General features: G+C 38.4%; 1 protein-coding gene across 3 annotated transcripts in view; it reads left to right on the forward strand.

Annotated features, from left to right (window-relative positions):
• The window catches only part of CCSER2 (coiled-coil serine rich protein 2), a gene marked incomplete at both ends in the record, with an annotated part of 52,938 nt that overhangs the window by 23,864 nt on the left and 13,296 nt on the right, over positions 1–15,778 (forward strand). For all 3 annotated transcript variants that reach the window (XM_084264472.1, XM_084264473.1, XM_084264474.1), the window contains 3 exons: positions 6,502–6,585; positions 8,614–8,700; positions 10,346–10,444. In XM_084264472.1, coding sequence (XP_084120598.1) covers positions 6,502–6,585; positions 8,614–8,700; positions 10,346–10,444 — 270 coding nt within the window. The remainder of the gene's footprint in view (positions 1–6,501; positions 6,586–8,613; positions 8,701–10,345; positions 10,445–15,778) is intronic.

Genomic DNA, 15,778 nt, shown 5'->3' on the forward strand with positions numbered 1-15,778 from the left:
CTAAAAATGTGGAAGTAAAACCAAAAAACAACCCCACTATTAACAAATATTAAAATCAATTCTATTGATCAAACTTGCCTTCAAGTCAATGCTAACAGCTTTTTCTTAAGGCTTTGTGTTTTTTTTCATTCTTTTCATCTTTTCTCTGTGTTTTGACAAGAAGCTTAGCAAATCCTACTGGGTCATCTGTATTTGGAAGTGCTTGAATTTAACCTTTCCAGTGTATGAAATTATTGAATTGTCATAAGCTTCTAAGGAGCATTTTCATCTCACCTCAAAACTTGGCAAATTGTGGGTGTTGATAAACTGCTGGATGACTCAATAGAAGTATGGCATTTCAGCTATAAAAGTGCCTTTGCTACCTTAAAATAAGGTCCACGAGACTTTCCTTGGAGGCGTAAGTTTTGACCTAAAAGACACAAAAAGAAAACACAGCAAATCAAAAAGCAAATCAACCTTGAGGCTAATTCAAGGGTATGACTGGGCCTATTAGATATGTGAGCATTTGCTGCTTATGGTAACTGAGAATACCAGAGATGTCCTTCCAGTGACAAAATGAGAAATACAATTGTAACACAAATAGTGTAGTGTCAGAGAGGGAAGGAGTGTTCTTAGGACCTAATGTCCAAGTTGTGGGCTGCATGAACTGTGCCGCCGAACGGCTTCAGGCATGCAGTTAGAACATGAGATTGCAAGGAACATGTCCAGAACTTATGATGGCTTTAACACAAGGATAATTAAACTACTCTATTGATGATCTGTGTATGTGTAGTTCATTGTGTGAAGGCATGCATATTCTAGCCAAATAGCATGTGGCCCTGGGGAATATTGTATTGTCAATCTTCATCTAGTTTATAAATAGCTGGGCTTTTCTAAAAGGTTACAGAACACAAGCCTTGCCTTAAACTGCTCAGATTAAGCTTTTTAAAAAAAACCTTAAACACACAGAAGAAACAGCTACTCCTAATCTGCACCTTCTTCAAAATTTGTTGCTTGTCCCCCATCCCTGCCTATAATAGTGAGCTTTGTAATAATGGATCTTCTCTTCAGACTTCATCAGGCATACCTCTATTTTCTGAACTGCCCCAACTGTTTCCAAAACTAATCACTGGAATTCTGAATGTTTAGTCTAATCTCCTGTATATTATCCAGCCTTTTAATCAAAAAATATGAGTAGTAATATAAAAGTGAATTAACCTGCTGCAGGTGGGGGGGTGGGGGTGGGGGAATGTGAAGCCATTACTACTTTTTTTTCTTAAAGTATCAGAGCAAAATTGGTATGAAATATTTTTTTCATAATTTTCAAGTGTTAACACTTTCCAGAAAATACTGCAAGGGTTAACACTTTCCAGAAAATACTGCAAGGGTTAACACTTTCCAGAAAATACTGCAAGGGTTAACACTTTCCAGAAAATACTGCAAGGGTTAACACTTTCCAGAAAATACTGCAAGGGTTAACACTTTCCAGAAAATACTGCAAGGGTTAACACTTTCCAGAAAATACTGCAAGGGTTAACACTTTCCAGAAAATACTGCAAGGGTTAACACTTTCCAGAAAATACTGCAAGGGTTAACACTTTCCAGAAAATACTGCAAGGGTTAACACTTTCCAGAAAATACTGCAAGGGTTAACACTTTCCAGAAAATACTGCAAGGGTTAACTTACTGTAAAGAACAGGAATATGATTTTGAAAAAAATTACATGAAGCCAGTAGTCTGAATGTGCAACCTGATCTCAGTCTGGGCTGTACAACAGGCCTCTTGTGCAAAAAAGCAAAATGCAAAGTCACATCCTTTCAGACACCAGCTTTGGTAAAGGAAGCAGAACATCTTGTATCTGCTTCACCTGTATTATACATTTAAATATATAAAGGTTACCTTCTTCCAGTTATGACTTTTAGTGATAGTATTTAATTTAATAGGTAGCAATAAAAATGTAGTCAGGTCTTGGGTATGAGGTCTCACAGGGACAGTTATAGTGAGATATACTAATTAAATTCCGTTTTATACAATTATCTAATCAACTGCAGTGTGGCTTACTGAAGAGGATGGCGTGTAATGAATGTATACCTAGTGGATTCCTAGGGAACCTTAATATACTATACTGGATTCATTGCTGTGACTGTAGTTCACATAACCTTATCTAAAACTGTCTTTAATATTGCTAGCAACGTGGCTGCAACAGCATGGGTTCGGTGGTGTGTTCCCAGTTCTGCTTGGAGAAATAAGTAGCTATGTGAGAAACCTAGTCTGTTCTGAACTCTGCGTGACATGGATAACAATGCCAGCAGTACTCGCGCTGCATGCTTGCTCCTCTGTATTTTCTAATAGTGAGGTCAGGCACAGGAGTCTGTCTCAAAGAGTTTAAAACTTCCACTGTAGTAGGTATAACCTTCTCTGCTTTTGTAGCAGTGTTATACAAGCTTATGCAGAGTGAAAAATGTACATTCTTCTTGCACTAAGAGCAGCTGTACTTATTTACAGTGAATGTTGAAGTAGTGGTGAATGCTCTCACTTAATGCTTAACTCTGTATTATAAGAAAAAACCTGGTTTGGAACTCCGGTAATAATTGACATCTAACTGTTAATGCCTCTTAAACATTGACTTAGGTACTTCATTTGCATACTTAATAACAAATAAGTTTTCTTCTGATCTTAATGTTGTCTTTCTTCTCAGTCTCTTAAACTTGCTGCTCTAGGTTGAGGCTACAGAGCTAATGTGTTAGTATGTTGGTATTTAAATAGGAATTGTGCTGTTTCTGGTGCCCTGGAGCCTTTGAGCTCAGCAAGGATTGACAGTCCTCTGTAGTAAGTTCCCCTGAAGACTGGCAGCAATGATTCACAGCCACCCTGTTGTATCTCAGATAAGCACGTACTGGTAATTTAAGGAGGACTGAAACATGAAGGAGCTCATGGAACTGTGAGATCTCTGAAGCTTTTGTATTTTTCTGGGCGATGCAAGTTTGGGGTGTGGGTTTTTTTTTTATTAAAACTGTCCTTTTCAATTTAACTTCAATGAATGGAAATTCTGTTTTTCAAGCACAAATCTTTATTGTGACTTAGCAGATATAACTAGCCCATTTGTAGGAAGAGGTAAAAATGAAAAGAATTAAGTCTGTAGTGCTAAATTGCTCCCCACAGCAGTATAGTTTTGCTGAGGCTTAGATTAGCAAGTTATGTACTTTTGAAGTACATAGTCATTACGTTCCTTTTCTTTCTGGGATCTGTAAGACATAGTTAGCATTGTTTATAAACCTGAAGGCAAGGAAGAAACAAATTTTATTAGTGAAATACAAATGCTTCTTTGTGTCATGTATTAAGCTGTATAAGTTGCTCCTACAACTGTTTTTTCTTAGCCACAAAATAGTAGAATCATAGAAGGGTTTGGGTTGGAAGGGACTTTAAAGTTCCAAACCTCTGCCATGGGCAGGGACACCTCTCGCTAGATGAGGCTGCTCAAGGCACCATCATACTTGGCCTTGAACAACTCCAGAGAGGAGGCAGCCACCACCTTGCTGGACACCCTGTACCAGGGCCTCCCCACCCTCGTAGTGAAGAATTTCTTCCTAATATCCACTCTAAAACTACCCCCTTCCAATTTTAAACCATTCCCTCTCATCCTATCACTTCATGCCCTTCTAAAAGTCCCCCTCCAGCTTTCTTGTAGGCCCCTTCAGGGACTGGAAGGCTGCTATAAGGTCTCCTCTGAGCCTTCCCCAGACTGAACAAGCCCAACTCTTCAGCCTGTCCCCATAGGGGAGGTGCTTCAGCCCTACAGTCATCTTCGTGGCCTCCTCTGAACCCACTCCAACAGTTCCATGCCCTTCCTATATTGGTGTCTCCAGAACTGGACACAAAGTAGTTCACCTCAGTGACTTAACTGTGCTTGAAAGAACCAACAAACTAAAGCAACTAAAATTGGCAAGTTTTAAGCTTAAACAGTTGGTTAGCTGTTGGACTGTCATTGTAACAGCATTTGGCAGTGGGCAGTGGAAACTGATGCTCATTTGTAGTGATATTTGAATGAAGCTACACTCAACATGCCAAGCAGTCAGCAGGTAAATAGCACCCTCTACTTGATGGACACTTAATTAATTTTCTGCATGCATCTTTATAAAAATGCTGTTAGGAAAGGAGACTATTCAAATCAGTAACTTGTACTGAAGAAAACTCTGAATTGGGGATCAAAGGCAATGCCTTGATGCAGTTTAGAAATGCTTGTTAAGGAGTTTTCATCATCTTCATGAACTGTAGGTGCTGACATGTTGAAAGAATAGTTAGTATGCTGTTACTGTATTCTTCTGAAAGCCTGCATGTTAAAAGGTGGCTTATGCTGGATAATTGCTGAAAATGCATATGCATTTGGGTTGATTTTGGCAATAGAAGAATTAAAAATGTGTTAGTATAATGAAAACAGCTATTGTATTTAATATGTGTTGTACTGTCTTCTGAGACAATATGGGAGATTTCTTCTGAGAGAATACCCTTTATCTCATTCCTGCTATTTTTCTGAGGCTACCAAAACCAGCTTGTGCATGTGTATGTGCACATACCATTTCTTTTGCTAATTCTGTTAACTTTTTTACTAACTCTAAACAGTATACCAGAGGTATGCCATGCAGGATACTTTTGCTAGAAATAGTTTGTCTTGTTCCGTGTGCTTTCCATTGCCATGATGACCCTTTCTCAGTTATATCTGACTGCCTGAGGTACCTTGTCTCCTGAGTGTGTCTATGTGTTCGAATAGCTATTGAAAGTAACAAATTGATGAAACTTGTTAATTGCTGCTCATTTTGTCTAGCATTTTTGAAATGTTTTGGATTGAATAACCTTTGTTTCTTTATTATACCATTGTGCAAAATATTTCAAAACACTGTGTGAGAACTTGTTCATACCATGGACTGTAAACTGCAGCATCAGCCTGTCACTTGTTGGGGATCTGCCCAGAAGGGACAAGCAGCTGCTTGTGAGTTGAATACAACTGTATTAGACAATGTAAATGGATATATCTGTTATGTTAAGGAGTCGGAAGCATTGAAATTTGACTGCTCTGGCAAGTAACAGTCACTTATACTCTTGGCCTTAAAAAAAAAAAAAAAAAAAAAAACGAAAAAAACCCAAAACAAAAGAAAAAAAAACCCCAACAAAACAAAAAACCCCAAACCTCCAAAAAGCCCCACAAAAAAACCCCTGAAGTAACCCCTCAGGAAAGAAACTCTACAAGCCCCAAACTAACAACAAGCCACTACCATCAAACCACAAGAAAATAGAATTGCATTGAGGTGATGGAAACTGAATTTTGCTATTTGTGGTATGGTAAAAGAAATTTGGAACTATATGTAGTCTGGAAATGGCTGCAAATAGTGACTATAGGAAAAAGTAAAAATTGCATTGTTAGAAGTTACATTTTTAATAGAAAAAAAAAATTATAAGAGAACTTTCTGTTGGTTTAAAACCAAAGAAAGATACCTCACAGGCATAGAGAACATAAATAGGTCTGTTGTGGGGTTTTTCCCTTAACTGATATCAGCATTTGAGCTGTGGTTTTACTCTTGTGGGTTTGGGGAGCTGCGCTCTCAGCCTGAGAGAGGTTTTGAGGTGTGCTGCTCTTACACAAATGCAGTCTGAGGTGGTGAGGTCATTGAGTAAAGAAACTCCCTCAAAGAACCTTTCTGCTTGCTGTAAGGTAGAAGATTAATTTGTTGTCCTTAAGAAGGTAGCGGATGGAGGAGATGGACAAGAAGGGGGAGGAATCTTTTTACAGCAAGGAAATAGGGGTTATGGTCTCCTACAGACATAAAATAACTGTACTGTAATTGTACTGTGGGCTTGGGTCCCACTGAGATTGGACACAGCGTTGTGGTAGAAAGGTGAGGGACATACCCAGGCAGTCATCTTTTGGCATATTTGTTGGTTATTTCTGTTTCTGCTTCTTGTGCTTAATTTCATAATTCATGATTATCATGGAGAGAGGGGAAGAGGACTTTTTGTGTGGTTTCAGTTTTTAAAATTGATACTTCTGATGGCTGTGAGTTTTCTATCTGTCTGCCCAATAGCAAATGTTGCTTTATATTTAAGAGTTCTTAGCCAAAATATTTTGGCTGTATATTTTGAAATTGCTCAAAAATATTACTTGAATGGATATTGAAGAAAACAAAGCTTGTGATACTTCCCTGATACAACCTGTTTGAACATGGTGGCAAGTTTTTACCAGAACTTCGTGCACAATCAACATGCTTTGGCATGGCTGCATCTGTTCCTTCAGCTTTGTGAAAAGAGGGAGGCTGTTTGTGGCCCAGTTGGGGTACGCTATGGATGCTGCAGCAAGGGAAGCTTTGCTATCAGGGAAAAAAATGGAAAAATGCAGAGAGAGAGAGAGTTCAGATACTGTAGGAGGTTCCACCGAGAGGTTGTGTGACTCCATCACTGAAAGCAAGTTTGTGAGAGGCACTTCAGCAAGTAATTTGAACTCTTTTGTCCTTGTTTTTTGTTCTCTGCTAGAATGATGAAAATGTGTCGCTCCAGGACATCCTGCTTTCAGTTCCATCAAGTCCAGAACCACAAGAACCTGAGTCAACTTTTAAGGTAAACGATGCTGACTTACTCTACAGAATGAGGTACAAACCTGCTTGTGTTGGGAAAAAAGCCACAAACTAAAACCTTCTGTGTCTGAAGTAGTGCTTCTTGCTCCTTTTGTCTATTTAAATGCAGACCTAGCAAGTGTTTATATACTTTGTCTTTTTAGGTTTGTTGAATTGGAAGGGTTTATTTGACCTTTTAAAATCCCTCCTTGCAAATGCCAGCACAGTTTAAATAATTAAAATCACTTTGGTATTTGCAGCAGCCATATGGGAATTAACAGCTGTAGTGTAACTTCATTTTAAAACTTTCTGTCTTCTTGGTAAGTGTTAGAATTTGAAAAGGCAACCTTTACTTTGAGGTGTAACCACGCCATACTTATTCAATTACTTGCTCTGTTTCATTATGTTTATTGTTGAATTGAGTTTAAAATATTTTTCATCTCAAGTGAGTCCTCCCTGAGGTAACACAGATATTGCAGGCATAACTTAAAAACAGCATGAACCCCACAAAGCCAAAGCTGTGTTGATTATTTTAGAATGGTTATTAAAGGAAGAAGCAATCACAACGGATATTCCAAATGGAATCATCTTTTACGGGCACACACTTGTAATGCTGCGCTCTGTGCAGCACCGGGAGTTTATAGCATCGCTTGAGGCTCTTACTGTAAGATCGGTGTAGAAAGATCACTAATCCTGCGCTGGGAGTGGAACAATACTTGCTGACAGTACAGTGAAATTAGAAATTCTTCTTAAAAGGGAAGAATGCTTACTGTCTTATTCCCGTTTGAAGGTCATCTGTCCAAATCCTGGTTTAAGAGGTGTGCCAAAGCTGTAGATTCTTTAGCATGATGATTTCTACATTGTGAACTTTTAGGCCTTCTTTCCTCTTTGATTGGTGTCTGACGTATTTGTTGCGCTTGTCCTTCTATGATCGCCTCTATCAAAGTCTTAAAATATTAGTCTTAATTCCTAGAGGAAAAGTTATTGCTTTTGAACTTCATAGCAGAAAAACATACTTGCTAGGCTTAACTGAGATTTTGACTTGATACCTTTTTAATTCATACTGCGTGTAGTTTGGGAAGTTGCATAACAAATCAGCCGGGATGTTAACCTAAAGCAGTGGCTAGTAATATCTTCAGTGAAACTAAAATAGTAGATGTATGCTGCTACATGGAAGTATGGCCCTTAAATTATTGCCTAGCCGTAATGGCACTATTATAAAATACATTAAAATTACCCTGTGATGAAAAATTATTTTTTAAAAAGTTCACTTTTGCCTACTTATCTATTTTGTCTCTGATACTTGCAAAATTTTGTCTTCAATTTTTAGAAGGTTGTACTGATGTTAGTTGTGTGGTTTATGTTCTGTAAACAGTTATGTGTATTTTTCAAAATGATTTTTGTCTTGTTTCGATGATATTATGTTAATGATTTTCAAATAGCAATTCACTTCTGAGCTTTAGTATTTTTTGGTTGGATAAAGAAGAGCATACGTCGCATTTGATAGCTAAGGATGGTATAAGTCACTTGTACAGCAGATGAAGAGCATACGTCGCATTTGATAGCTAAGGATGGTATAAGTCACTTGTACAGCAGATGAAGAGCATACGTCGCATTTGATAGCTAAGGATGGTATAAGTCACTTGTACAGCAGATGAAGAGCATACGTCGCATTTGATAGCTAAGGATGGTATAAGTCACTTGTACAGCAGATGAAGAGCATACGTCGCATTTGATAGCTAAGGATGGTATAAGTCACTTGTACAGCAGATGAACTACTGCATCAAAAATACAGCCAATTGAGTTACATTCCCTGAAAAAGAGTGGGTCAGTCTGTTGAGGAGATTTATAGTCGAGTTTCAGGTTGTATGCCTGCAGTCCATCTTACCAACTAACAAGAAGAGGAGGACAGTATGTGTTACTATTGCTGCCAGTCCTCCATGAACATCTGATGTAACACCCCGTGTAAAGGTGTGAATGTAGATTGTGTACACTTGTAGAAAAACTCTTATTGCCCACTGTTCTATTGCAGATGGATGATCTGCTGAATGAAATCAGGCAGCTTAAAGATGAACTGAAGAAAAAGGATGAAACAATCAATCAATTAGAGAATCAACTTGTAAGTATAATGCAAAATATTTAACAGTATCCAAAGTGTGCAGTGCAGTGTGTAACAGCAATTTTTATGAAGGCTTTAAGAGGAGTAGGCATCTAACTTTTTTTCCTGCACTTTCGGGTTGGACCTGATGATCTCTCTAGGTCACTTCCAACCCCTACAATTCTATAATCATAGAATCATAACAAGTGTGTATTTGGGGTTGTTCTAGACCCACCTGACTAAGCCATCAGACAACTTCTGTGTGTTCTAGTGTGTCCACAGCTGTACATTGAGATCCTTTGTTCCCTAGGCTGGCGGGGAAGTAGGAGAAGATTGACAAGTCCTTGACTTGGTGTAAACATTGCCTAGCAACAACTGAAATGTCAGTGTGTTATCACTATTATTCTCCTCCTAAATCCAAACTACACACTAATACCTGCTACTGGGAAGAAAATTAACCCTATCCCAGCTGCAACCAGGACAACCTGGGTTTTTGGGTTGGTTTTTTCCTTCTTGCCTTTCTTCTTCTCTCCGTTAGTTTAATAAAGAATTCCACCATGGAATGTGAAGCTGAGCAAGGTCATATTTAAAGCTGCTTCTTTTTTCTTTAGAAAGAAAACAAACAACTCCCCTCCACACACCCCCCCCCCCCCCCCCCCAAACCACAGCGAAGCATATAGAATAGTAAGAATAAATAGGCTGAATAAATAAAAGTTACAGGGATGCTTTCATTATAAATCAGGTTCAGGTGGACGCAAGTTCCTCAAGCAAGTCATGTATGCCCTTTTGCTACCTGCTCTTGTTCTAAGTTACCTTTGGATTTTGCCTTGTGTATCTCTGCATTTGGTTCTGGTAAGCTCACCTGCTGTGGCAATTCTTGTAAAACAGCTCCATGTTTTCAAGTCTCAGCAAGATCTTAAAGGTAGGGTGGATGAGATGCCAAGATGTGCAGGCTGTACTTATTTATCACAGCTGGAGTCAGTCTCGGGTGACTATAATCTCTAGTGTGGTGTTTAGCATGTGCTTTTGAACATGTGTGCTGAAACCCACTTGGGGTCTTCATCTTCTCCCTGTCTAGCATGCGCTCATTGCCTCCAAAAAAAAGATGAAAGGTTAAGATTTGGCTTTTTGCCCTGCTGCTTAAATGCCAGCATTGCAGACCACAGCGTAGCAAAACAAATTGTCTGGGTTCTTTGTAGTTTGCAGTGTTGGGTACTTTTCTTCAGCATGGCTATTCTCACTCTTGCCATCAGCCTTCAAAGATTTCCTCAAGGAAATCTCTCCTTCCCTGGTAGGTCGTATGCATGATGGTTGTAGAAACTGAGAACTTTATGGTGGAGTTCCTTACCCACAACAGAGATGGGCAAAGCTTGCATTTGTAATTGTTGAAAGGTGGCTTAAAGAACGTAGTCCTTCGGAAATTTAACTGAATCAAAAACCCTTTCCAAAAGTCAATATTTATTCTAGGTTATTTCAAAACATACTCTGGGAAAAGCTGCAGTTGTGCAGCACTGTAAATACTATTTTCTACAGTTAAACTGTATTGGACTGTACTGTCAAGTGATGCATTATATTCAAGTGCTGGGCCTTGGCTGTGCTTCTCAAGAGGTGTAGTTAGTTGTTTTTCTAATTCCCCTTCCTTTTTCTCTTTTTGGGGGTGGTGAAGGCCACTAGATGTAACTGCCAGAAAGACAGTCAAAAACCTACAGGGACAACATGTGCATATGCTGACAAATTCACGCAAACCTCCTGGAGGAGGAGTTCTGTGAGTAAACCGCGCCATTCGTTCTTGTTCCTGACTTTCTGCGTTTCACTCCCCAGTTCTACTCCTGCTGTAACACCAGTTGGCCTTGTTAGAGAGACTGCTGTATGTCAGTGGTATCCCTCCTGCTGTGCATCCCTGATGTTCTTTTGCAGCCTTTTAATTTAAACATTACAGAGGTTTCTTTTAAAATAACTTGAGGTCTGCTCTTAAAATAATCATCCTCTGCACTATTTCAGTTACAGTCAGTCCAAGCTGATACGTAGTGTATGTAACACTGGGTATTTTCCTATATCCTGACTTGAAAGTCATAAGTATGTGTTTGGTGTTTTCCTGGTTAAAGTTTCATTGCTGATGTTCACATACATGTTGAGGAAAAACAACTGTATTAATACAAATGTTAACCTTATTTATTTATTTTCAATTACTATATTATATTATTACTATTAATATAGAGGACTCATTCAGAAGATTGTTGGCTGAAAATCACTTTGACAAAGGGCATCTTCATTCCCATATGTTATTGCATGGATCACACTTGCTTCCATTATATGAAACTTACATTCTTCATGGAACATTAGTAGAATACTTAAGATGGGAGAGGGATAACAGATTTGATATTATATAATAGCGAGGAATTGCCTTTGCATGATACATAAGGCTTTTGTCATTCACCAGCAAAGTAGTCTTTGAACTTGAAGCTACTGCCGTAGCTAGAGAACCCTAAGAGATGCCTTTAAAAGGTCAAAAATGAGTGAGATGCTTTTGGTTTTACCCTGCCTTTATTTGATGTAAGATCATAGTAAAACTGTATCACTCCTGGTCTCCTTCTAAAATTACTCTTTCAAATATATAGTGCTGGGATAGAAATATCACCACACTGTATGTTCACAGCAAACAGCGCTGTCCTGTCAATGCCGTGCTTTCCAATCATCTGCTGTCTGATGAGAACCCAATATTGAAAGATCATAACCTTACGCGGCTTTTAGTTGTTCCAATGCTTCTGTTCCAGAAAGTATGTGTAATGTCTTCCATGTTCCTGTTTTGTTTTGGTTTTTTTTTTTTTTTCTTGGGAGCTTTTGAGCTCTGGTGTTGTTTCTTTCCCCCAAGTTTTTATTTCCTACCTATGAGGTTCATTTGATGGTTTTGTGCTGATACTGTTAGTAGGTTAGTAGGCTCTTTTTGTTTCCTGTCACTTTTCCTATAAATTCAGAAACAGATTAGTAACTGTCGAAGTTAATTGCTAACTACAGAACCTTTAGTTTGAACAACCGGTGGTATTAATTAATAGGACAAAGATATTGGAGAGGATGAGGAATGTGAGTTATCTCAGGTAAAAATAGTCATTCAGCCCAATTGTTTGGGTCAGGTTGAAGTATATTTCTTCAAAGTTATCCAGCAGTTTTGTTGAAAAAGAAATTTGGGTTAAGGGAGAACATAATTTTAAAAATAAAGACAAAAGCAAAAAAGACTTCTCTCTTCATGGCTGTATGTGCATGTGTGTGTGGATATATGTATCTGTATACATTTGTATAGGATGTGTGTGTGGGCAAAAGCCCATTAGATGCGCATTATGGACATCTCAGTATCTTTATCTTTACGTGTAAAGTTTTTCATTAAAAATGCTAAAGGGATTAGGAAAAGTCAAGAACTATTGACAGATTTTAAAAATCTGTGGCTTTTTCAGGAGCTCTAATTTGCAAGTGATAGCTGAAAAGTTCTGTGCAGAAGGTTTGTTTTGAACACCACCTCCTCTGTATACCTGTAAGCAAACAGTAATTGATACCAGCTCCTGGATATGAGACTTCTTAAAAGGGGACGACAGTTGTGCTGTTGTAGGCAAGGTCTGGTTCTAATGATCAGACCTCAGCTTCTAGATATATAGCTCCCTGGCAAATGTGCATTTCTATGCTTCCTCGCATGGCTTAATAGAAGTATAAATGTAGAAAAAGCCTTGGCCTGAAATCATTGTTGATCTGATACCTAATGACATAAAGAGTCATTTACAATAAAAAGGGGAGATAATTGACCTTATTTTCTTTAGGCAGGAGTGTGATAAATAGAAATAGCAGGAGACACTGGGGTGAAATACATTTTCACTTAAAAGCCTGAGAAAATAATTGTTTGGCTTTATTAACATTCCTGTTCAGTTCAATATAATGGTCTTGAACTGAGAGCACAAGCTAGATGAAATCAGATTTATTAGTCTTAAATGTGGCATGAACTCTGAAATGTTAATGTTTATGAAATGATGAATTTTTAATATACACTGCGTTTTTGTAAAAACAAATTGTAATTGAAGTCTTGGCAATGCATAAGTGGAAAAGAAGAGTACGGCTCTTTTGAGGCATGTAAGTTTTTTGCTTCTTTAAGCTTCTTAATAGTTATTAAAGCTGATGAATATTTAACAATCTCATTTTTTCCTGTAAGTGTTGACCTATCAGTTACTTTAGATGATGGTGAATATCAGGAAGCTACTTCAGTTTATCATAACTGTCAAGGTTATTCTGGCAGTCTACAAATTCTAGGGGAACTGACACTGTGTGATTCCTGAAGCAAAATAGTGGCCTAGGAACACATGGTATATTACTGTTGCAAGAAATACTTCAGATGCTTCAAGAAACATTCTTGACAATCATAGGTTAGTGCAGTGTTTCATAAAGCATAGATGCTAGAATAAACTAGGAAATAGAGTGGAAATAATCTACTAAAAAATTTCAGTTAAGGATTTACTGAGATTCGTATGGTCTTAATTTCCCGCAGTTCTTCTGTCCATATGAAATAGCTAGGATTTCCCATTGCTTAATGGTTCTTGCAGTAAGTAGACAAGTGAGTGTCATTAAACATAATCATTTTAGAAAGTCGTATTCGTTACATCTTTGGTTTTTTGGTTGGCCATCCTCAGGAAAAAGGCTTATGCAAGTATTCACTGACAGGGTAGACCATGTTTCTAGAAAGATTTCTCATAGCTCTGTACTGAATTTATATCCAGTTAATTTATGCCTGTTTAACTATCTTGGTGAAAAACCCAACCACCACCACCCAAAATACCCAAAATCTGGAGGAATGCATTGAGCATAAAAGTACCTGAAGAAACTTAACATTGATGGGCAAAGCTTGCAAAGAAGAAAGGCAAGTGTCCATTGCCACAATGGGGTTTCAGGTTTTGCAGCATTTCTGTCATACTAAATATTGACTTTTAAAAAAGATTTTTGAGGTTAAAGGGGTTAGGTGTCAAGTTGATGTTGACAAATTAATTGACTTCTCAAACTGGGAAGGTTCTTTGCAAGTGTTGTGAAGCCAAAGACATGCAAGTGAACTACAGAACCTGCATATGGATCAAGATGTCTGTGAAGGATTCTGGTGCGAGGTCCAGTTCTTTACCATAACACAACCCCTAGTTCATGGGTGCTCTTCATGTCCCACAGCATTAGATATTGTACAGCAAAAGCTGATTTTTTTCTCCCTCATCTTGGAACAGCGCACAGTTATGTCAATAATCTTTGCTTCCTAAATGTGTGTACAAATTCATTCTTGTCACTGGTAAAGGGATAACAAAAAGCTCAGTTTGCATGGGACTGTGCCTATTCTGGTTCTTTGCTATATTTCTTCCCTCCCTCTGGTCTGAGATATAGTCTTTGCCTTCCACTTGAGTATTGTTCCAGTTTGTTGTTCCAAAGACTTTCATGTCAATTATTTCAATGAACCTTCATTGTACGTTGGCTCTCTTCATATGCTGTTGTCTTTTAGTATTTCCTTCCACTGTAGCCAAGTTTCAATATGCTTTGACTCTGCAACTGTGAATCTTAACTTCCAGATTTTGAAGCCTAGTTGCTTTATTAGTGTATATCTTCATTCAGCCCAGGTTTCTCTTGTCCAGCAAGCTGCTGTTCACGTGCTGATCCGTTAGTGTGCTTTCTTGGTGAGGAAGACCTGTGACTGGACTAGACAGAGTTGTTTGTATTTATTTCTTTGCTACATGTAGCTGCATGCACAGAGGAGAGGGCCTTTGAACTTTTCACAGGTAATTCTTGCTGATGTGTAAACCAGCACGTGTCTGGTCTCGCTTTTTTGATGTGAATCATTTCAGAAAGACCACTGTGTGTCAGAACTGCTTGTTCATCACCTCTTTCTGGGAAGCTAGGCTAGCAAGAGGAGGCAGCTGCAAAAACATTTTGTTTTCACTGATACTAGAAGTATATTGTTCTAGGTTTGTTCATGATGTGGAGCTCTGAGTGCGTATGAGACCACCTGCAATGTTAGGTGAGATGCTGCACAAGTCATCTTTTCTTGGAAGTCCTCAAAGGTTCCAGCTCTATGGATAAAAACGCATCTTTGCTGTATTTGTGCTTCTGCAGCAGAAAAGTCATTGATGCTGTAGCAGCTTTGGATATCAGTGCATTCTTGGGAAAAGAGATGGAATATTTGGCTGTTGGCCTAAAATTGTTATGCAACAATAGCTTAAAAATGTTTCACTTGTCCTTTTCTGGCAGAAGCATGTAAATACTTACTTTAAGGTTGAGGTTTCCTCATAGCAATGCAGAACTCTGGCCTCCATATCTTCATCGTAGCCTTTAAGCAAACAGGGTTTCCAATGCAGTTAGAATCAGAACTTCATAAAGTGCCTTACAGCAGTTGTACAACTCATGAGGATCTCTGAAGAGCATTCATCATTTTCTTCTGGCATGTCAGATGCTTCATTTCAGCTGCTCTTATTTTTCCACTCCTGAACCTCCTGTTTTGCCTGGTGTTTAAAATTCTGAATCATTTCTCTTTTGGGATACTTCTGCTATTTCACAATCACAGTATCTAGGAAATGAGAGGAATGGTGTGTAAATGTAGTGGCCAGATGAACATACAACGAGGGGGGAGGAACTGTTCTGACTGTTGAACATTAAAGTGCAGGTGGAAAGACTCACATCAGTCTAGGCTTCAGAACCCCCTGGCTGGTTCAAGAATCTCATCTAATTGTGGCTTGTTTTTTTTAATACAAGCTGAGGTAAGTTGTGTTCTCATCTTCTCATTCTAACGTTTCTTGCTTAGGAGTTTTATAGATTTATTTCTTAATAGTCAAGCATAAAATAGGTAGTGATTCAGCTTTTTCTTCTTCCCTATTTTTAGTTGGAAGGTGCCACTTTTTTCTGCGTTCTGAGTACCTACCACAGTCTGAGGATACGTGCTTGTTAGTGTGCTGCTTTTTTCCTGTTCCTTGTTTTTTCTTGGGAACATCAGTACACGTTTTACTCATAGAAGAGGATGGGTGCAAGTTGTTTAAAGGAGAAAGCCTTGTAAATTTGCTGGACTTTAGTAACATACTAAAAGAAGAAAAATCATCTT

The sequence above is a fragment of the Gallinula chloropus genome (genome assembly GCF_964237585.1).
Source record: "Gallinula chloropus genome assembly, chromosome: 5".
Taxonomy (NCBI): domain Eukaryota; kingdom Metazoa; phylum Chordata; class Aves; order Gruiformes; family Rallidae; genus Gallinula; species Gallinula chloropus.